Source organism: Cinclus cinclus, chromosome 17 (assembly GCF_963662255.1).
Source record: "Cinclus cinclus chromosome 17, bCinCin1.1, whole genome shotgun sequence".
NCBI lineage: Eukaryota > Metazoa > Chordata > Aves > Passeriformes > Cinclidae > Cinclus > Cinclus cinclus.
In genome coordinates, this window is record NC_085062.1 from 11,655,353 (window position 1) to 11,678,339 (window position 22,987).

At 46.0% G+C, this 22,987-nt stretch overlaps 1 protein-coding gene across 1 annotated transcript; it reads right to left on the bottom strand.

Moving 5' to 3' along the window:
* Positions 1 to 5,676: 5,676 nt before the first annotated feature.
* On the bottom strand, positions 5,677 to 20,042 carry GGT5 (gamma-glutamyltransferase 5). Its single transcript, XM_062504439.1, has 12 exons — positions 19,361 to 20,042; positions 12,923 to 13,053; positions 11,278 to 11,367; positions 10,096 to 10,285; positions 9,639 to 9,796; positions 9,065 to 9,214; positions 8,492 to 8,625; positions 7,889 to 8,091; positions 7,368 to 7,459; positions 6,472 to 6,581; positions 6,022 to 6,129; positions 5,677 to 5,823 (listed from the first exon to the last, which is right to left on the bottom strand). The coding sequence occupies exons 1-12, from the start codon at positions 19,669 to 19,671 to the stop codon at positions 5,677 to 5,679; spliced, it is 1,824 nt and encodes a 607-aa protein (XP_062360423.1). The 5' UTR covers positions 19,672 to 20,042.
* Positions 20,043 to 22,987: the final 2,945 nt, after the last annotated feature.

Consider the following 22,987-nt stretch of genomic DNA (forward strand, 5'->3'; position numbering starts at 1 on the left):
CTTACTTGAAGAGTCTGTTCTCCCTTGAAGAGTTTGTTCCCTGCCTCCTCTCCATCCCATGAAGACAGATTGGGTGCCCTGTCTCTGCAGAAGGTCCCGCTCACTCAAGCTTCAGGAAGCGTTTCCCCTGCATGGTGTCAGCTATTGGGAATGTCCCTGTCACTGCTAGAGAAGATATTTGTTTCCTGTTGAGTAGGTGGGAGTTACAGGACTCTGGGACTGGGTTTTCTAAGTTACAAACTAATAGGTCTGTGCCATAGCAGGAAGCCCAACTCTAGACTGGGGTAAGCCAAACTCACCACTCTGTTAACTAAAGATGTTTCTGCATTTCACCCAGTTGATTTTTGGAGATGAATGGGGCGAAATGGGGAAATGGCTTCAAACTTTTTTATATTTCTGTTGAGAAGGTCTAAAGGGAAGATGCTACCTGTAAAACTCTGAGCACAACTAAAATAAATAAATATGGAGTCACACATTTTGCTTGCCTGCACAGTTGCTGCGAAAAGGGATGTGTGAAAGAAGTTCTTCTGGCATTTTTGTCTTTTCTTCACTGCTTTGATGAAGTCATGAGTAAAAAATAATAGTTATAAATCCAAAACAAGCTTGTGTTTCTCCACTTTGCTTTTTATCACATCATACTGCAGGCACTACTCTGAAATATCAGAGTTTGGGGAAATGAAATTTCTAAAAAGGGTGAAAGGTACCCTGCAGCTACTCTTATTTAAAGGTAAGTCACTGTTAGCCAGACTGTTAAGGAACTCTCAGAAATCCCTGTCTGATATGGAGCAGCTGAGAGTGTGCCTGCATGAGGGGGTTTGGTGTTCGCCTACCAGCATGGACCAATACCTCACATCACATAAACTTAGCCCAAAACCAAATTATCCAGGATGTTGTCATGCTCAAGTGCTATTTTTGAAATCCTTGATACACAAGTGGCAGTAAGTTAACTCATCTATTTGGCTTGTTGAGACTTCCTGTCTGTTAGTAAGAACCTTAAAATACAGAAGAGAAAATGAAAGGCTGAAGTTTTAGGCATCATGCAACCTCTTTCCTGGAAGTGTTTGGAACTGAGAGGAGCCCAGTTTCACAGAATTAGGTGATACCCAGATGATGCTTAAATCAGAGTCATGACTTTCAAATACATATTTGCTTGTATCATTTGACCCAAATGAATGGCTTTTACCAAATGTGCCCTGAGTGTGCTCTGGCTCCTTTAATGAGCTCTTACTGATGGTGCTGCATTAGGTGCAGCAAAGGCAGTGACTGTAAATGACCCCTAGTCACCATGTTCCCTCTTGTTCTCTCAAGAGACCAGTTTGGGGCCAAGCCTGTGTCCTTTTACTGCTATGCTGAGATTTCCACTTTTCCACTTGTAATTCCACTACTGGTGTTCCTCAATGTCACACTGCCTTAGGAGTTGGAACTAGCTGATAATTCATTCTTGGCTAGGTGTGACCTGGATAATAAAGAAAACTACTGCACAGAAAGATAAGATTATTGGAGTCTTACAGTCACTACACTTAGTCCAAAATTGGAAGGGAACTGATTTCTGGGAAATGCCTGTTGGACAATCCTGATTTCTGATACAGATCTGAGTGGCTGCTGCTGGGCTGCTTCTAACAGTTTGTGGTGCAGCAGTTATTCCTAGGTTCCTGAATTTCTTCTTGCTAGTCATAAAATTTCCCTATTGTTTATAACTTGTGTTAAAAAGCTTGCCCTGTGGAAAGTTTAAAACACTCCTGGTTACAACTGTTCTTATATACATACATTCTTGATGCTGCAGAAGTTGTTTTTTAGTGGTATGACTGCAGAAGAATGATTTGTTAAATTGGGCTACAGCTTGCACTTATATCCTATGTTTTTTTAAAAAAGCTACAGATACTTCTGCAAACTGTAATTATCTGCATCTCATTTGGACATATCTGTACATGGAGCAGGCACCTCTGCCACCTGCTTGGATGCCACATCCCACTACTCACCCTGTGCTGGGGCTGTCTGTGCATCAGCAGCCAGATGTCAGTCAGTGGTTCCTGCTGTAAAATCTCCAACTGCACCCTCCAGGCTGCTCAGTTTATGGGATGTTTCAGCTGCAGCAAAAAGTTTTCTGGATAGGATGAGAGGCAATGCCTTTAAACTGAAAGATGGTACATTTAGGTTACATATTAAGATGATGTTCTTGACTGGGACAGCAGTGAGGCCCTGGCAGAGGTTACCCAGAGAAACTGTAGCTGCCGCATGCCTGGAAATGTTCAAGGATGGGTTGGATGGCACTTGGAGCAACTGGAGCTAGAGAGTGACATCCCTGCTCATGACAGGGGGGGTCAGAACAAGATGGTTTCTGAGGTCCCTCATCATTCCATGTCCCACCTTTTGAATGCAAGCACCTGGCTCTGCTCCTGGGTGCACACAGCGTGTGGGCTGCCAGCTCCAGTGCAGGGCATGGAGAACTGGACACATTCCATGACTGATTCCAGCTGATGTGAAAGGAAGCTGTACCATTAAAAGGCAATTCAGATCATTAGCTGGAGGGTTCACCTCTTGCCCCTATTCTTCAGTCTGACGTTAGCACAATTTTCTTTTGGCATCCATCCAGCCTCTGCAAGGGAACAAAACTCAGCTGTGAGAGACAAGTGGCATGAGCTGCACCATTCCTCAGCTTCTCCAGCAGCATATGAGGCTCCAGGATGAACAACTGCTACAGCTGGAAACACCTGCATGAAGTCCTCTGTGCTTATGTGATGGGATAGGCAACAGGTTTAGAGGAGAAATTCCCAGACAGGTTTAAAAACACTTTATTAAAAGTATAAAGACTTCATTAGAAAATAGAGCAGCCTCTGTACAATGATACTTTAGAAGTCCATGTAAGTTGATTTCAGTACAAAAATAATGCTCTCTTGTTATGAGGAGCAGGAATGTGGAGAAACCAAATGGAGAGGCTCTTGATCAAGCAGATTTCAGCAGTGGTGAGGAGGTGGCAGGGCAAGAGCAGAGGTGCCAAAGCAGGTACAATCTCAGCTTCACCAAATATCCTGCTAGGAAGGACTGCAGGACTGGAAGTCTCTGTGGCACTGAGAGATCTGCACCCCCATTCCCTTCTGTCTTGCAAATTATATCTGTGATGGGTTTTTAAACTGCTTCATTGGCTCACTTGCAGAGTTAATAGCAAAGCAGTTAAACTGCAGTGAGTACTGGACTAAAGATAATATTCCCTTGTCCTTGTGGTGGGAAGTAGCTGTGATTCTACTGCACTGGAAAGGTGATAAGCTGGAGTACTGCAGGGTGTTTCACCCTAATGTGTGTCAGAAGCAAAGGTAAAGGAAGACTTAGTTACTTGGTGACTTGGGTTTTCTGTAGTGAAACATGATGGAGAGGGACCAGAGCACTGCTGAAGGTGGCCCTGAAGCCTAAGAGAGAAGCCAGGAGTGCTCTCCCTGTCTCCAGCCAGTTCCACTCAGTTGCTGATTGTAAACTCTAGGCTCAGTGGGGTTAGCTGGAAATAGCTACAGAGCTTGCCAGAGCCAGCATCCAGTCTGGTCTGTCTGGTGCCTGTCACTGCTTCCGCTCTTCAGCTCTGTCGGGTGCTATTTCTGATACCAGAACTGAGGCACCCAAGAACTGCTAGCTGAGGCAAGGGAGTTAATCACGGTAGAAAACTTCAGCAAATTAGGTAGATTTGGTTTCTTTGGTACTCATAGTCAATGTAATCCCTTCCAAGTGAACATAAAAACTGCCCCTGATCAGCTTTTAGGGCTGTTTCCTTTCCCATTCACCAGCACTGTGATGCTGCCTCACAGGGTGCCAGGCCTCTTCCAAGGTGTAAGTGAGCAGCTCTGATGGAGAAACCAACAGTTCTTCCTGAACTGGGGGATTTAAGATGAATTCCACCTGGACAAGGAGAGAGCAGGGCTGTGCATGGAGCTGGCTTCATCCATGAGTAACTTGATTTCCAGCTGCATGACTAAGTGCTTGCAGTTATGACCTGGTAACTCAGCAATCACTCATGCTACAGTCCTTGGTGTACAACTTGTGAAGGAAAACACGTCTGGCTCTGCTCAGCTTCTCTCGGACCATCACTAAAATATAAGTGAAGGCTGAGATTTCAGTAAATTAATGGCTTTACTGGACAGGCGTTGTGGGTAAAAACATTGGCTTCAAATCTAGTTTGCCTTGTTTTAATTGGTGTTTTTTAACAGTGTGTGCTTGTTATGATATTTACAGAGGGATTCTATTTGTTGGAGAACGAGGAGTCCCGTGGGCTCTGTGTATGAGGGGGAGGGCTCTGCTAGTACCTGGCTCTGGCTATCTTTCTCTTTCAGACACACGCACAACACTGTTCCCATAGGGCAATCGGGCTCAGAAGCTTCCAGAAAATGGAATTTTGGAGGATTCTGGGAATTTGACCCTGCATATTTGAAGAGTTTTGGGGCTTTTGTGGGTTTTAGGCTTTACTTTGTTAAATGTTTGATTTTCCTGGCCATTTTGAGCAAGGCAAAATTATGGATTAACTGCAAAAGACCTTTTGCATTCAGGTCTCTTCTCCTAAAGCTTTCTCTTTCTGTGATAGTTATTAGATTTCTACAATGCCCTTCTTGTGGTCTGAAGAGAGCACTAGAGCCTATCTGTGATAAACAGGGATTTGGAGCATGTAATGTATGGGAGAATTCTGCTAATGCCTAATAGAGCTGCATCACTTCTCAGCAGTCCTAATGTTTGACTGGCCAGCCTGGGCTCAGGGCTACAAATGACATCTCCTGATCATGTATACTTTGCAACTTGAAGAAAGTTCTGAAGTTTCCAAAACCAGCATTTCTGCTGCCTTCCTGACCTGCCTTCCCAAAGACTGATGTACTGGTGTTGAGGAGGGAGAACTGGCACAGAGTGGGACCCATCTTGCCACAAGGAGAGGAATCTCCAGGGAGCTGAGCTGAAGCCTGTTCACGCCAGGAGCAGGGAAATCACATGCCCCCATGGGAGGCTATTCTCAGAGTCACTGTGTGCAGGCCTGGAGGAAGTGTTGGTGCAGTTACCCTGAGTCTGTTGGGTCCTTTGCACCCCCGAGGCAGAGAGCAGCAGGCAGGGCAGTAGTTGTGCCATGGTGTGATTTCATCTGCCACCTTGGGGAAAAGCTGGGCTTCTTTGGATGGGAAAACAGAGGGAGAGTGTGGAATTTTCATCTCTTCCCTTTCCAAATCCACACTCTAAGCCTGAATGCTTCAGATTTTAAAATCCTGACTCTACAGACACTTCTTGTTCATAGCTAAAATACGTATTTCACATTGCTGAGCCCCAGCAATAAGCTTATTGTGGAACAGCCTGAAAGAAACCAAGACTCCATCAGAAACAGAGGATACAGCTGGGCCATTTCACAGTTTTCTCAGTGGGGTTTGGACCAATTTTCCTTTCACACTTTGTATCCTCTCATTCTGAGTAACTGATATGCTCAATATGTTCTCTGTGTATCACATAAGTAATGAAAGGTATAGCTCTAAACAAGGTTGGCTGACCTCTCCTTTGTATTGCCTGAGGGTGACCTGCAGTCTACTGGAATTAGATATAACCACAGTCTGTGCCCATGCTCCAGGAGGCATCCTGATGGGAACAGGAAATTCTGGACATGTCCAAGCAAAGCATGTTCTGAATCTCCTGTGGCTTTGTGAGTTGTGATGGCATTTCATGCTAATATCCAGCTGATTTCCCCAGCTTCCTTTTATCAGAATAAGCAGAGATGCATTTTCCTTCCTTGGAAATTCCCTGTACAACATTCATTGCAAATTGATCTTTCTTTTCTTTATGTCCTCTTCCCAGCAGGCCAGTCTTAACCTCCTGTGTAGGGAGAGAAGAGGAAATTAAATGAATGGGGCAGGGGCCTGAGATCTTAACATTTCCAGGTGTGAAACTGTAGGATGTGTGTAGAGTCTCGTTGAGAAAGTGAGGTTTAAACAAGAAGGAGGTGAGCCAGAGGCAAAATAAAGATTACCCAGGAGAGTTAGAAGCAATCTGCTTCCTACCAAGGCCACTCACCTTGCTGAAAGACTGCTCAAACAGGACATTGTCACCCTGGGTGTGCATGACAGGAGCTGAAATGGCTTGTTCCAAGTCGTAGCCAAACCACAGCTTGTTTATAATCCCCTGCAATAAAACAAATCCCACACTGCCCAACTGGACATAAAACCTGGGCTGTCCAACCCAACTGCACTGAGCCAGACCCGCAGTCCTGCTAGACTGGTGTCCTGCTTTCATGGTGACTGATACCAGATGCTTGGGGCAAGTAAAAGAATAGGATGAGCAAGTAATACTTCCCAGAATGCTTCCCCTGGCTTACAGTCTGCAGCCTTTAGTGACTTCTGAATTGCAAATTTTTTAAAAAAGCACCAAGGAGTCAAGATCTGAGGAGAGCTGAGTAGGGATTGACTATGGCTAGAAATCTGGGAGGGCTGAAACAACTGGCAACTTGCTGTGGATTTTACTTACCATGGTGGTAGCACTGATAATCCAGGACCCCCCAGCTCCTCCAATCACCAGCATGTCTCCTGACTTGGAGATGAGGATGGAAGGCACCATCGATGAGGGAGGCTTCTCTCCTAGAGCAGAAGCAGAGATATTATTCCTTCCATGTGGCTCTAAACAGGGTAGGAGGGACTCAGGTTCATCTACCTTGCTTTTTTTTTTTATTTCCCACAGAAAAACAAGCTGCTGGTCCTTCCTCAAAATGCTCAAGACTTCCAGAAAAATTTCCTTGTACTGAAAGCCTGTCTCCCAAGAAACTGGGACCTTTATGGCACAAGCTAAACAAGCTTCTCTTGATGCAGGACAGGGCATCCTACAAATATTCAGGACTTGCTGCAGCTCACTCAATCAGATGAGGAGTCTTTAGCAGAAATCCTGCCACAGCAGCACTGGTGTCCTCTCCCAGCAGGCTGAGGGGGATGCAGCAGGGACAGCTTGTGGCACAGAGCCATGTCTGCACCAACACTGCTGTGTCACACAGCTCGGTGCAAGCCCATAGCAGCTCTATACTCAGAATCATAGATGAGCCTAAAACATCAGCAGGCTTGTCTTAGCAGTAGTTTCTTCACTTCTTCCCTTCCCTAGCCATCAGTCAGTGATCAGCTTCAGCATTTTTTTAACCTCTAATTTCTGTGGTTAAAAACCAAAACTCCCATGTTTCTGTATAAGGAGATATGTGAGTTTACAAAGACACACTACAGGGTTTTATCCTCTTTTAGTCTGAAATAAACTTGCTCTCATCCAGATCCTAGGAAAGGAAAGAGTACCTGTAAGTTTACAGGTTGTCCCTGCCCACCTGTACACAGCCTGTGTATCCATCCCCTGGCCCTGTGCTTTATTCTGAGGATGAGGATGCTCACCTGATTTAATGTTTCTCCTTGTTATGCAGAAGTCAGCAAGTTCATTATTTAAAATGATCCCGGTTTGGTTAGAATACACAGAGGAGCCAAACCTGCAGGCAGGAAAGATGAAACCTTTTAGTGCCCAGGATTCTCCTGTTGTGGATGACATTAACTGCACATGGCACCCTGTGAGTAATTTCTGCCTCCTCCCAGCCTGCAAGTGTCCCAGTGAGGGTGCCCAAAAGGAATTTGTGCTACTGCTGGTGACAGAGATAATGCTGATGCTGGTGCCTGTGGGGATTTGCTCAACCCACAGATGTTCAGCAAGAGCCTCAGCAAGTTCTTGCATCCTCCTGAATGATTATGGCCCTTGGAGTTGATGCTCACAGATCTTTGCTGTCACATGAAAAAGGCATTCACAGCTCAGAAGCTGCCTAAAATAGTGAAACCCAAGGAGTTTCTGGTAGCAAAATTGCAGCTCCCCTGTGAACCTGGCACGTGGCCTGTGTGACTCTGTTACCAAGCCCTGGGCTACTCACGGGTAGTTGATAGTGCTGGTGGCAGACACAGCACTGCCATCAGCAGCCAGCACAGAGATGTGGCTCGTGCCCATACTTCTGTATTTGTCATTGTAGAGGGACTCCAGCAGGTTGTAGTGGCTGAGTGAGTGGTCACCACGAGTGTCTATCTTCTGCCTCACAAACTCAGCAAACTGGTCAGACAGCAGGGTCCCCACAGGCACCTGCAAGCACAGCAAGGACACTGAGCTGGTCACCAAAGCACAGGCATGTCTTTGGGCACAGGGAGGGTTCAGGAACTGAGCCCCAATAGTTAGAGCTTGGGGCCCTGGAGTGGCAGCATTCAGCCCCAGGCCACTTCCATTCCAGAAAATGGACCGAGCTCAACAATGAGGCACCTCAGCATTGGCAGGAGCATGTGCACATCCTTTGCCAAGTGAGTGCCAGCCTACAGCTGAAGCTGTGGAGTAAACAGCCTGATCCTGCCTCTGCCTTGGCCAACTCAGCTGCATTGCTCTCCAGTAGCAGCTCTAAGTATTTTCTTGCCTTCCAGGCTGCAAAGAAGGAGCAGGTCAGAGCATTGCCTGGTGCTGTAGCACTGTACCAGTACACCATGGGGCTCACCGGAACTTCAAAGAAGGCTGGGTCACTCATATAGGGTCTTAGCATGTTGCCAAACTTCAGGGCTTCTGCAATGTTGTGATAGGTTTCTACCTTCTCCTCGAGTGTTGCCAGTGATCCTTTATGGAATTTATACTCTATGAAGCAGGATGAAATTATTTTGTTAACAGACCTGAGACAATGTTTTTTCAAGAAGTAAAAAAGAAAAAAAGAAAAAAAAGAAAAAAAAGAAAAAAAGAAAAAAAGAAAAAAAGAAAAAAAAAAGTTGAAAGGAGCCTTCTTACCAGGTTTCCCCTATGCTTTAGCAGGATGTGGATGCAGAAACAACCAAGTACTAATTTCCACTGTGATTTCAATTTCTTTTGAAGCATTGGGAAAGTCATGCATCCTTTGGCCTTTGCAGCAGCTAGTGATGCTGACCCACTATACAAATTCATCCTGCTGCACAGCATGGCCACACTGCTGCTTTGGGCACCATTCTGGCTCAAAAACTCTATTTCTGCCCATTGCATTTTATCACTCTGGAGCAGCACTCTCTGAAAACCTCTTGCTGACCCTTTTCCATTAGGAATTTACCTTCCAATACCTTGAGGATGAACATGAGCACTGCACCTCCCATGGGTGGTCCTGGAGCAAATACTTTGGTGTCGTTGTTCAGGGTGATGTTCAGAGCTGAGGACACCTCTGCTTTGTACGCCTGAAGGTCCTCCAGTGAGAGACTGGACCCTTCAACAGAGACCCAGGAGCTACCATTAGGACGGCAACTTGTACTGGTGCTGTGGGCTGCCTACATCAGAGCTTTGATAAAGTTTGTGAAGAGCCATCCCCGTACAGCCCAAATTCCTTCCAACCAGCACAGCACTGCCATCACACATCCTCGTGTGCTGCCAAGCCCCAGCATGTCACAGACCCTAAAGGAGTTGGAGGAGCCAGTGCATGAGCACTGTGGGCAAAGAGCAGTGGGTGGTCTCAGCCCTGCTTCTAGGCTTGAGTTACAGGAACTGGGGAAAGGTGGCTTCTTGCCATGTTAGGTACCACCTTAAGTGACCAGCAAATGCCATGTGTTGGCTTTCCCCTGGTACAGACTCACTGTGAGCTGAAGGCTGGGAGCAAGGCCTGTGTGTCAGGACTACCTGTAGCTGTTACCTACCAGCCTTGCGGACATCCTGCACCAGGGCCCTTCCTATCTCTCCCTCATAAAACGCTGCAGCTCCCTGTTCTGCTACAGCTTGCAGTGTTTGCTGCAGCGCTTGCCACCGGAAGGTCTCGCCACGCTTCAGAAGCCTTTGACCATCACATAGCAGTGGGCTGTTAAAGAAGAACATTTATCAGTTTGATAATGTGAGCTTGCCCTTGCCCAGGGCCAATGATATCTTTTCCCTACCAAGAGCTGATCTGGATTACATATGTTGTGTGCTTCCCAGGGCAGTGCCACACTCCAGCCTCTTCTAAAAACCTACTTTTGTGATTGTCTCCCACTCCATAGCAAATATTACCTGAGCACAAACCACAGCAGCAGCCTGTGCTCCACATCAGCATGTCAGAGAAAGGGTCTGAAGCTGAGGGAACAGTGTTCCTCACACTGCATTTTCATTCATGGGTCTTACCACAGTCTTCTCCCCAGAACAGAGAAGGCTGGGTCTTGGAGAATTTTGTCCAGAACTGGGGAAATGGCAAGTGGCTCTGAAAGAAGCTTGATGGTTGGTTCAAACAGGGCTTTCCATGGTAAACGGCCGTGTCGCTTATGGGCTTCCTCATACCCACGGAGTTCTCCAGGCACGCCAATCCAGAAGGGACCTGAGGAGCAGAACAATAGTGTCACACCCAGTAAGTCACTGGCTTGGGCCTTCCACCTCTCTGAAAGCTCTCCAGTAGAAATCTGAACTGGTAGACGCAACCAAGGTTTCTAAAAGCAGGCACCTTTTCCTGTTCCTGTACTTCCCTGTTACTGAACAGCAGGGGTATGGAGAGGCTGGAGCCAGGCCTGAGGTGTGCTGAAAGCACATGCTGCAGTGAGGGAGGTGGCAGCTAGACACTGGAAAAGAGGCACTCATGGGGCCTGGTTGTACACCAGAACAAGGGAAGCAGTGAAATTCTCCTTCCCTGGAGAAATTAAAAAATGTGACAGGACAAGACCCTGAGCAGCCTGAGTAACACCTGATACCACCCTGCTTTGAGCAGACCTCCAGCTGTCCCTTCCAACCAGAGCTGCTCTTGATTCCTTTTCAGGCTCTTCCAAGGATAATAACTTCTCCAGAATCTAGGACACACCCCAAAAAAATAACCTTCTAGGAAAGGAGAATGAATACAGCAAGAAATGTGGAAAGATCCAAGATGTGCTGCTAAAGCAAGAGTGCCTGAGCCCAGCAACTCAACCCCTGAGGTGCCAGCATGCTTCTGCAGTCTATGGACATGGGCAAGCACATGAGATTGATTTCTTTTGTTTACAGAAAGCTATTGATCTTGTTTTTTCACTGTAAGAACTTCTGGGGAATAAGAGTTTTGGGAAACCCGGTCTTGAACAGCAGACTTCCTACGGAGAGAAGTTGCATTGTGATTTCTCCACATGTAGGATCCCCATTGTCTCGCTGGTCAGGTTGCCAGTGCTATTACCAAACAGGAATTTTTATGGACCTAGTATTTTTAGTTGCTTTTGCAAAAGGCAACCCAGGTAGAGTGTGTTAAACTAAAGAGAGCTCCAGACCAAGTCAGTGAGGTGCTCAGTTCCCCACGCTGAGCTCTGTGCACACCAGGAGGGCACACAGTTGTGGCCCAGGCTGTGTCCTTACCAACAGGAAAACCAGTGTTACAGCCAGACAGTAAGTTTTGAGGAAACACTCGTGGGACTGTCTCGCGGGCGTTGATCACCTCGACTGTTCCTAGAAAGAAGAAGAGGGAAGTGCATAATATTGCTTTCCTGAAGTAGGTGAACATCACACTTCAGGCAGCTGCAGAACTGCTCGAGCTGCTGGCCCAGAGCTGAGCTGCTCTGGAGTCTTTTGCCAGATGTGCCAAGTGCACCCGCAGGTGGTCAGCACCACTTGTCCTCGACTCCTGTGCTTCTATTTAGAGCAAACCAAGCACAGCCCACCTAAAGGTATTGGAAGTACAAGGAGATGGCCAGGCCTTGTCTCCAGCCAGTGAAGGTTCCCCCCAGGGTTCATGGGCTGGGACATGATGCCTCACACCTGCAGGTTCCTGCTCTTCTTCTATAGATGGGATATGTCAGAAACACAATGTGAGTCTCATGCTCCTGGGAGGGCCATTTTCCAAATGATGATGAGGCAAGTCCATCTTATTTAAAGCCTTCTATGTATCAGGGAGCTTGAAAGCACAAAAACAAACCCAACCCCAAATCCCCACTTGTATACACTCATGTTTCAGGTCTAGCCTATCATTTCGCCTCTTCCTCTGCCTTGTATTTAACTGTCCCTCTCACAGTCCACAGAGCCATCTGTGCTGCAGGAGCCCACAGTGCTTCCTGGTGTACCAAGTGCCTGAGCTGTGCACAGCCATGGGCAGCTCTGTGGAGTGGCATAACTCAGGTAGCAGAGGAGGACTGTTGTCAGGAAACAAAGTTCCATGGCTCTGCCAAAAGGAAAAAGAAGAAAAACATAGGTGCTCTGCCAAATTAAGCTCTTGCATAAGATAGACCCAAACATTTCCAGATTTGTGGCTCTGAGAAACTACTTGGCAGGGGTTTTAAAACTACGATACTGTTACAGTGTTCATTGTTGATATTACTATTAGATATATAAGCTCTGGGGATTTTTGGAAGCCAAGACTTAAAAACTCCCACATAAAAAACATAAAAGCAAGAAAACAACACTAGAGTTTAAACCTAATACAGAAAGGCTCCCCAGCAGACACCAAATACTTCTAGATTTAGATTTCTGAAGTGGAGATGAATCTCCTGGGACAGGAAGTCTCAACGCTGCTTTGGGGAGTCACACCAGCACTGGTGCCAGCAGTGTGAGACACAACCCCAGTGCCAGCAGGCACTGCCAGAGCTGCTGGGCAGCACAAGCCCCTGAAGTGCCATCTCCAGGGCTCAGTGAGGCACTGACAGCCCAACACTGCCGGCACATGCTGCACTCCCTTCCTGCCTGCTTCACTCAGCCACTCATACCTGGCTGTAGTCAGCTGTGTGATTTTGAAATGTACTTTGGCATTGCTTTGGAGGGGGAAGGAGAGGCAAACTCACTGCATTTTACATCAAAGCTCTTTCCTACACACACACGTTCTTGCTGTGAAATGACAATCACAGCTCCCTGAATAGGATGCTTTGGATTATGAGCACAAGGATAGTTTGTGATGTAGCTTTTATATTAGAAATATTGCCCTGAGAGAACAGGAAGGATTCTGATTTCTCCACAACACTTGTGTGTCTGCAGAGGGACAATACACCATGGAGAGGCCAGGGCAGGCCCATACCTGTGCTGGCATTATAGATGGTAAATACGACCCCACCACCCAGGCCTGAACTCTGAGGGTTCATCACTGAAGTGCAGATCAAGCCAGCAATGGCAGCATCCACAGCTGTGCCTCCACTTTTCAGGATGTTCCTGTGGTGGGAAGAAAAGAGACACTGTTAAAATCCAGGAATGTGAGAATGGAGGAATCACATGAAAATGTCTCCTTGGGGCCCCTGCAACTTGAGGAAAGCAGCTGGAGAAATGCAGTGGCAGCAATGTGGGGTGTGAGGGCGCAGAGGGGCACCTTCCTCTGCTGGAGTGAGAAGGAACAATTAGAGGGAAAGAGAGTCCTCAGGAGGAAAGAGAAACCAGAGCAAGACTTGTGTGAGGCTGGATTTCCTCTGGACAAAGAGTTATGGGACAGAGAGAAGTGCAGCTGCTCATAAATGCTGTGGACTAAAAGGGACAGCAAGGAGTCCTGAGACATGGAGAAGGATGCTCTGAGCACAGAAGAGGGCTTTCCACGTACTAGGAACCAAACTGATCTCTAGCTTCCCAAATGTCATTCCTAATAAAGGCATATGCTGGTCAACTGGACAGGAGCACTAAAGTGGGAACACTGAGTCCACTGTGAAGCAAACTCCCAAGACAAGGTGTCAATTAGCTTTATTATTCCTACACTGTGACTTCCTTTTTTTATTAGCACAAAAATGCCCCACCCTGCTCCCTGTATTCCCAAAGACAAAACCAGCAAAGAAACAAAAACCAAACAGGAAACAAACCCCTCAACTGCTTCTACCAAGGCACAGCTTCATGAAAGAACACACAGATGTTAAGGCAGCCTCTTGCTGCTGACAGCAACAAGGTTCTATTAAACATTTGTTTCTCAACCAATGCTTCCCTCAAGAACTCTGAAAAACATATTTTCCTTGCAGTGGAAATGGGGTGGCATTTCCTGCACAGCCTGCAAGTAGCCAGTACTGGTGTTTGCTAGGAAAGTTCCTAATTGTTTTATTAGGTTATCGATCAGATAAGGCAAAGCCAGAGGGAAAACTGGAATAGTTCATTAATAGCAGGGCAACTGGTCCCAGAGTTTGCACGGGAACACAGTGCACACACACTGGTGTTTATTTTACATCCAGTGAGATGGCTGGGACCTGCTGGGTCAGGGAACAGGATGCTGCCAGCAGGCACGCTGATTGTGGCTTTCCTTTGTTCCCCTAAGTGCCTCGGAAACACTGCCTTTAAGGAAATGACATGTGGACAAGCGGGAAAAAAAGAAACAGTAGGGAACATCAGGCCTTCTGTTCGGGGTCTGCATGGGTTTTGGCCTCCTAGGAGCTCCCTGGCTGCAGCTCTGAACACGGAGACTGAGATTTAGGCTCACCCATCCAGCCCCTTGCAGCAGGGGATGGACTCACCACATCAATGCTCCTGGAAGGTGTTTTTCTGAAATGGAAGCTGACCACAGAAAGGAAGAGCACGATAGCTTCCTAAAAAACTGGGTCACCTCTACAGAAGACCAGACAGAATGTTAGAAAGTTGGAAAAAAAGGGAAGAAGGACTGCCACACTGACCCGGGACAGCACTCCCCAGAGCCCCTGGATTACTGACTGTAAGGCAACACAGGGCAAAGCCTGGTGACAGGGAAACAATGGTTCTGGGGGTGAAAAGCAGCTTTAAAAAGAAGCTTGGAGATGGCATAGTGTGCATTTCAATGCAAGGCATGAAGACCTTAACACGGAAATCAAGCACATTTCCCAAAGCCTGAAAAGCACCAGATTCTCACCCAAATTCACAGCACATTCACACTGGCATCCAGCCTTGACACCTTTCCCTCCAGCCTCTCCAGAGACTGAAACTCCACAGAAAATACACTGAGCTGGCTCTTGGTGTGTCACCTGTGGCTCCTGTGCATGGCTCACTCACTTCCAGTCAGAGACCTGCCACTTCCCTGGAAGTGATGCCTGGGGAATTTAGGGCCATTACATATAGCAAAACGCATCTGGATTTATGTCCCATTACCTGGCTCCCTTTAGATGGATCTCTGCTGCAATGAGCTTAATTATAATGCAAATTCCTTAATCAAAGTGTGGCCTCTCTAGAGATACCAGGTCTCTCTAGAGATACCAGTGCTGCAGCTGACCAGATCTGATAACAAAGTTTTGTCCCATATCCCTCTTACCACTTAGTTTCAGCATTAGGGTTTAGTCATTAATGGAGTGTCCTTATAATAAGGAGTAGAAGAGGGTGTTAACAACCAAATTCCAATCCAGCACCAGCAAACAGGGATTCACCCTCCCTGGAAGGGTGAATGATGGCACCTTGCTCACAACAAAGATGGGCTTCGCTGGACTGCAAGCCTGCTGTTCTGCCCTAGGCTAGAGGGAGCCCTAAAGCCCCTTTAAACATACTGGAAATAATAACATATTAAAATGTATAGGCTTTTTTTTCTTCTCCTGAAGAAGGCTGGGGACTGGGAGACCACCCATTATACAGCAGCTGCCTCCTTAGGATTTATGCAGAACAAAAGCAACAACCACTTCTGTAAAAAAGGGCCAGTTACCAAATTTAAAGCATACAAGAAAGGAAACCAAATCCTTTGGGATGTAAACATACTTCAGAAATCTACTGGGCCATCACTGAAAAGGATTTTTGCATTAGATTCTCTGGCTAGAACTGAGCTTCCCAGGGCTGCAGACGTTTTCTATTGAAGTTTCACCATTCTCACCCTCCCCACCACCCTGTCCCTCCAGGGGGTGTTGATTTCAAAGAAGACCAGTTCCCAGGGGTTTATGCTGTGCTACAGTGGAGAAATGGGATCAGAGATGGCTTCTGGGCCAGGCCAGGTCAGCTCGCCTTGCTGCAGTGAATCCCACCATTGGGAATTAACATTTTTTGCTAAATTTGTCCCTGACTTTATGCTGGCTCTTGCTTCTGCCATTTGGGAAACAAAGGTACACAGAGCAGTGTGTGACAGAGCTCAAAGAGCACACTGGTAAGGAATACAGAGCTTTTTGCATGCTTGCTGAAAAGAGCCTCTTCCAGGAGGGAACAAGTAGCTCAGAGTTGGAGGTGAAGTTTGAGTACCTCTTACTGTCACAGGGCAATCACCTCCTGTTTCTTCAGGGTTCTTGACATGAGGACAAATTAGTGAGGTGGACTGTGGCACCATATCCACATCCTTGGGTAAAAACTGCTCTGATTCTCCTTTTAGCCTCCCACCAATCTTCATAAAGGAGTTTGACTTCGTTCAGGAATAAGTTTCCTCCCAGGGCAAGGTCATAGTCTGGAGCAGACAGCTGTATGAGGTTGCTTTCAGCCCCCAATTTCCAGCAGAATAAAAGCAGCAAGAGACCCAACCTTGTTCATCACTGAGAGCTGGGCACTGATGGCTAAGGGGAAGTTTAGCTCAGGACCTACCAACATGGATGGTGACAGGCTAAAGACTCACTGAGATCACTCACTTTCTGCAGGGACCCACAGAGTTGCATAAAGATTTCAGAAATCCAGAGTACATGAACACAATCTCCAGAGCTGGAAAACACATGGGCCTTGAGGTCTTTTCCCCAACCCACCATCCCACTCATCAAAATACAAGATTCCTCCTTGAGCAAGTTTAGTTCAGTTATTCTCAGTAAGTTCAACTGACAATTCTAGTAGGAACACACAACAAAGACTCCCAAATGGAAGAATCTTAAACCAACAGAATATAATGTAGTGCCCCAGGAATTTCATTCCTGAAAACTCACAGAGCACGTGATTTGAGTTTATCTTTAAAATAAACAATTTTTTAAATTAAATAATAAAATCTGTAAATCAGAGAACAGGTGCTGCTTTTAGATTCCAAGGCTTTAGGCACGAGACCAGTTCTCTGAGCATCGCCCACAAGGATTCCTGTGAGCTTGGGAGGGATTTGCAGGATGAAAGGAGTGGGTGTGGGGAACAGCCTGGGGTCACAGCAGGAGAGAGGGTCTGCAAGGTCAGTGAGGAAGAGCAGGGGAAAACCAACCTGTAATGTGTCTTCAGGGAGTGGCATCTAGGGCTGCTTGGCTTTGCCCTGCTCTCACCTTGTTGCTGAAGTAAAGTGGCACATGAACTGCCAGTTCAGAGGTGGGGACAGCAGAGCCTAAGCCAGAGGCTGCTCCCTGGAACTGGATTTTGTTGCTACTGCTGTGACAAAATTCCTATGGATGCTAAAATCTTATTCAGTAAAGATGAGGCAGGAAGCCACTGTATGCTTATCGTGGCATGGTGCTCATCAGGGACCCTGAGTCAGCCTTGAGGAATCCCTCATCCTGCAGAGTCTCACAGGAGGTGACAGAGCAGAGCAAATGGCTCTGAAAGGCTGAGCCCTTGGCCAGAGCCCCTCTGCTGTGGCATCCTCACAGTGTCACTGCCATATGAGACTTCCTCACCAGTGAAAGAAGATAATTTTCTCACCTTGCATTTTGCTCTGAGAACTAATTTAGTGGTGACCATCATGTGCTAAGAGCTGAGAGCTTAAAAAGTGGCATACAGGTATAACAGCATAGAAATGTCTGGGAGAAAATTAACAAGATCACATGTAGTACAGAGCATGCAACAAGCTCCCTGGAGAGAAAAATTAAGCCACCGCTGTGGGCCAGTGGGATGGAGAAATAAATATGATAACAACAAGGAAAAGGGCAAATATTATACAAAGCTTCTGATCCCAAGCTGGCTTACAGAGGAACATTTTTACAAACAATTTTACTTTTATTATAATATTTTACAAGAACATGCACAGAAGGAGCTGGGAGAACAACTCAGGATTTTGTCTCATTCCAGGTCTAAGGACAGCATGAAATGAGCTTTCCAAGAATGGCTGAAGGCAAAGGGTACTTGGAAAAATAAGCAGCAGCAATCATGCAGCAGCAGGGGAATAAAGCTGACCACGAGGAAGAAGGTGAGCAGTGTAGAGCCCAGGCAAAGGAGGAGAATAACCATGGCTGGGGAGGTTCCAGAGGCTTGGCAGGGCTGGAGGAGAGAGAAGAACCTAATGTGCAGATAGCCCAGGATGAGCAAAAGGGGGAAAAAATGTGACAGGAAGGTGGAGCAAGGGCAGTTTTTTGTGGGGATCATTGGCAGACTATTTGTAGGAAATTTAAGTTGGTCCATCGGATTGGAGGGACAGTCCAGCAAGTGTGCTGCAGTGCAGCTGCAGCAGTGGTGGGGGCTGGGGAAACCTGTGGAGCTTCCTGCTGAGAGGAAGGAAGGAAACAGGTGACAGCCCAGCAGCAGTAGCCAACTAGATAAAGCTGCTCAGTTGTCCACTAGCCACAGATTCCTGTGGCTCTTACTTCAACGTCTTCCAGCCGATTATACACTACATCAAGATAAAATTTACAGTAGCTGCAAAAACAAATGCAGTGGTTTTCCCCAGCAGATTCTTTGGGCAATCCATTTGTTTTCCTTTTTTCCCATTAATAGTTATTTTTAAAATACTTCTGCTTTCTGAAGAACTAACATGTGGCTTCACATAAAAAAAACCCTATCTCACTGCTTGACAGATGTGCAGCCACAGTATATTTTCTCCAGCTTCTCACAAACGCTGTGCTAGCATGTCACTGCCAGGGGTGAGACATGGCGAAGTGTGGTATTACGGCACCATGTCTCACTCATTTCACTCCCCCAGCAACAAAGCAGAGCACACAGGTCCAGTGTCCATCACTGGAGCATCCAGCACCTCATGTAAACTTCCATCCTTCTGTTTTCATGGATACAGGCATTTAATAATTGAAGGAACAGTAAAATAATAGCTGTTCAAAATGGGATTCAAAATGTTTGAGAGACAAGTTTCACACAAACTGAAGGCGTACAAGCTGGGCATCTAGAGAATTTTTTTAAACCTACATCTTTCTTTCCAAGTGATGTAAATATGTCCTTTGTACTTCTACTGTCTTGACTGAATTTCAATTAAATCTGCTCTTTGCTTTTTTGTTCGTAGCAGACATGCTTGCTGCAGGATTCAGACCAGAAACACATCCTCAAAAGTCAGGGATGCCAGTCCCCCTTTCCCTGCCTTCCCTTCCTTGTCTCTGTTGAAGCCTGGCTGCTGCTCTCTGCAAGCTCCTCTAACTTCTTGATTTATTCTAAGTCACTTATCTGACAGATCTACCACGCAAAAAAAAAAAAAAAAGGAAATTTCTTCCTTCCCCACTTTAAACTATTGTACTTGTATACTACAAATATTTATACCTTCCAAAAGGCCAAGAGTTTGCACAGCTGCAAATGTTTGGGATATTATAATGCCAGTAAGCATCAGCCACGGAGCGGAGGCTCCGGCTGCTCTCCCGGCGGGAGTGACCCCGGGAGCAGCATCGGGGACGGGGCAGAAGAGCGGCTCAGCCCGTGGTTAGCGCTTGTCCCGAGTGTTAGCCCGAGTCACGACACACCCGCCAAGGGGGCCGAGGAGCCGAGCGCTCCGCGCACGTACCGGCCGACCAGGGAGCAGCTCTCGGTGTCAGCAGCCACGGCACCGTGCAGGTACTGCTGCGGACCGCACCTGGGCTGAGTCAGGATCACCGCAAGTGTCACTGCCGCTGCCAGCGCTCCCAGGGTCAGCAGCACCAGGCAGCAGATCTTCCCCGGGGACATGGCTATTCCTGTGGCTCCGGAGCAACTGCAAGGCTCTCGCTCCTTTCGAGGAGGCGCCTGCCTTGCTGGGGGAAGTGGATTTATCCCGGCAGTTCTGCGAGGGAGGTCCCACTGCAGTGGGCTCTGCCCCCAGCGATTACATTCTAACATTAAAAGCTGCTAAAAAGCGAACGTGTACTTTCTTTCCTACTCTCTTAGGCGTGCGGGGTTTTCTTTCTCTTTTATAAACTTTTATTGCAGATCCACAATTCGCGCTTTTTTTTTTTTTTTTTTTTTTTTTTTTCGTCTCCGATGAAAACATTTAACACGTTTACTCCTGGAGCACTTCAAAGAGAAATTTCCACACTGGTCCTTGGCTTCTCACAGCCTCTCTGGCTTCCCATTCTTGATACACAAACTACTTACCAAAGGTGGCCTACGAGAATCACTGGGAAAATTACCTCAGTGCTACTCTGCAAACTTGGAGTGTTTTACTACTCAAAGAAGTAAAAGCTGAACACACTGTACAAAGCTAGAGCCTTCATATTTACTCTTAGTTTACCTTATAGTTTATATAATCTTATTTACTTTTTTCATATGTACATCTTGCCAGTGTCCACAGCATACATCTTCTGTAAACGAGCACAAGAGAACAACTGGAATAAAGTAGCACTTAGCAAACACTAGTGTCCAGAGCATCAAGAGCTCTGGGGTCCAGCCTGTGCATGGCTGCTCACCAGGACAGACCCGATCCCTCACAGAGCAGTGATGAGCATCAGGAATTGCTCCCAGTGCTGCTGACCCCAGCTGGATCTTTAACACCTCTTATTTACAAAGTTCTCCTTGCACTCGAGAAGTTAAAGATAGGGCTCCACATCTTCTTGCTGTCCTTCTAAAAGATGTTACCTGTGATCCTTTCCCTGCTAGATTTGGGAGAAGGGGAATTTACCTGTGCAGATTTACACATGTATTTCAGAGCAGATTTTGAATTTCTTCCACTAAACTTCATCCTATAAGTAAGCAATACTATTTCACATGCCATATCTCAAAAAATTGATTTGATAGGCTAAAATGTCTTTGTTGTGGTTGTATCTTCTCATAAGGTTACCTTGGGGAACTGAAAATAGTTCAGGAAAAATGCATGGCTTTTTCCAAGATAAAACCATGGTCCATGTAATAATTTCTTGGTCTCTGCACCTCAGTCTCACCTGGCAAATATACTTAGCATGTGTAAACAAGCCTTCTCAGCTCTAATGTTACCCTTCACTTCACTCCATTGTAAAACATTACTGATTTTGTAGATTTTCTCAATCCCTACATGACTTTAATATTTTGGTTTTGGCAAATTACAGTGTAACACTTAAAGAATCATCCTCCTGTTGTTTCTGGGAAAGCTCTTCCCTTTAAACTCATAGCAGTGCAGACCAGTCAGTACCAAGAAGACAAGTAGATTTTTCCTATTCACTTTCATCAAATGCTGTGGACAATTCAACTGTAGTCTTTCCAATTTCCCTGTTTCCAGATTTGGGTTTTAGGTCAGCACATCAAACCTCTGCATCTGGAATTATCATTGTGCAGTCAAGGAGGAGACCTGGAAGAGGCAAGAAAGGTAGAAGAGAATGTCATCTCGCAGACCAAGGGAGATGCCAAGGATGGCCTGGGAAGGCCAAGACATAGTTATGATTATCCCAACTAATAGCTGCCTCTCACAGGAAGACCCATTTGTCTTTTTGATATGGAAATGAAGACTGAGCCTCTTTGTCTCTTTCACTGTGTAAACTTAAGGGTCTTGGTGCAACATTCAACTTTGACCATATGATCCTACATACTCTGCACTGACCCTCCCATGTCAGAAGCTGCTTAGGAGTTCACATGCTGGGATTCAGGACTTTGACCTCTATTTTTCTGTTTTTCTTTGTCAAAACTTTCACATTTGCCATCATTGTCTGGGAGCACAGTTTGCCTTGGCAGAAATCCCCATACATAGCCCTCCACTCTTCGGTCTTCTGCTGCAGAAGATCTTTACAGACCAAGACAAACTCAGGGGAATTTTAACTGGAATTCTAATTATTTACAGAATCACTATTCGTTAGCTTATAAAAAGGCAATTCTTGAAGTCCTGCTATATCTTTGTCCAAATCAGCAATCAAGAGATCAAATTTGAATATTATGTAATATTTGAAGTACAGGCATTGTTAAGGTTGACATGAAGACCACAGCTGCCTTTTGGAAGGTAAGAAATTATCGAAGGGTGTAAATCCTCAGATTTCTTTCTCAGTTTCTCCCTCTCAGGTTATTACAGAGCTACCGAAGAGTCTCAGCCATTGGGCTGAATGGGTGGGGAGAGTACAGGGAGTCATCTACTAAACAAAGGGACCAGGACAGGCTTTGGAGGCACCAGGAGCTTCTCCTTCAGCCTTGCTGGAGACATTGCACACCTTGGCTTAGTGTACTGCACTAAGCCAGTGCAATTTTACCTCAAGTTCCAACATTTCTTGACACATAGAGCTGCCATCTGAAGTTGCTGCTGCTCTAACAGTAAAGCTGGTCCTGGATGATGGGTGCATCAGCCATGTTTGAGGAGAAGAAAGCTGTGTGCTGGTTAAAAGAAACCCCTCATAACCAGCCTTGGGAGCCTGCAGGTGAGGAGACAATCCCAAAGACCCCCAGCATTTACACAAGGTGTAAACCATGATTTTCATTTGGCAGAATAAACGTGGAGATGCAAATTAAGGAGCCACCTTTGGAGAAGATGGAGAGACCTCTGTGTTGAAGCAGGATTTGTGACAGTCCAGGGCCAGACTAAATAAAACAAGGTTGCAGTTTTGTGTGCAGCAAAAGAGTAGGTTTGTGGCATGAATCACATTCCAAACATTGTGGTTTGCCTCCTTTTCTTTAGGGCTGCTTTCCATTGATTGAGGGGAAGGAAAGAACAGACAGAAAGTCAGATACTTGTAATCAACAAAGAAAAGCTAAGATATTGACACTCAGTTTATCACTCTTCATCTCATCTTTTAAAAACATAAATTAAAAAGACACTAAATGCACACCAAACTCATGAGCCATTCTCACATTAGTGCCCAAAATAACCTAATTTGCCTTGGTCTCTACACAGTCTAAATTATTTTGCAACATACTCAGGAGGATGCCTCTTTCTGCTGGTGTTTGTTTGCAGGGCATTGTCTACAGTCACCGAGCTCTTACTGTAATAAATAAGGAGTGCATTATACATTTCCCAGCTTTAAATTAGGTTTTAACTGTTGGACAAGAGTCTAGGCAAGCTTCCAAGATCTTGCAACCAAAAGCTAAACTGGATGTATTTCATAGGCCATTTGTCCCCTCCTTCAGTCATGCTTATTTATTACCCAGGAACATCAATTAACTCTATATGATAACTAAATAACCCAGTAATAGGCAACATTCAAGGAATTTATTGTACAGATTTTCTAAGGGACATGGCTGTTAAGTTCCACAGTTGGTGCTCATG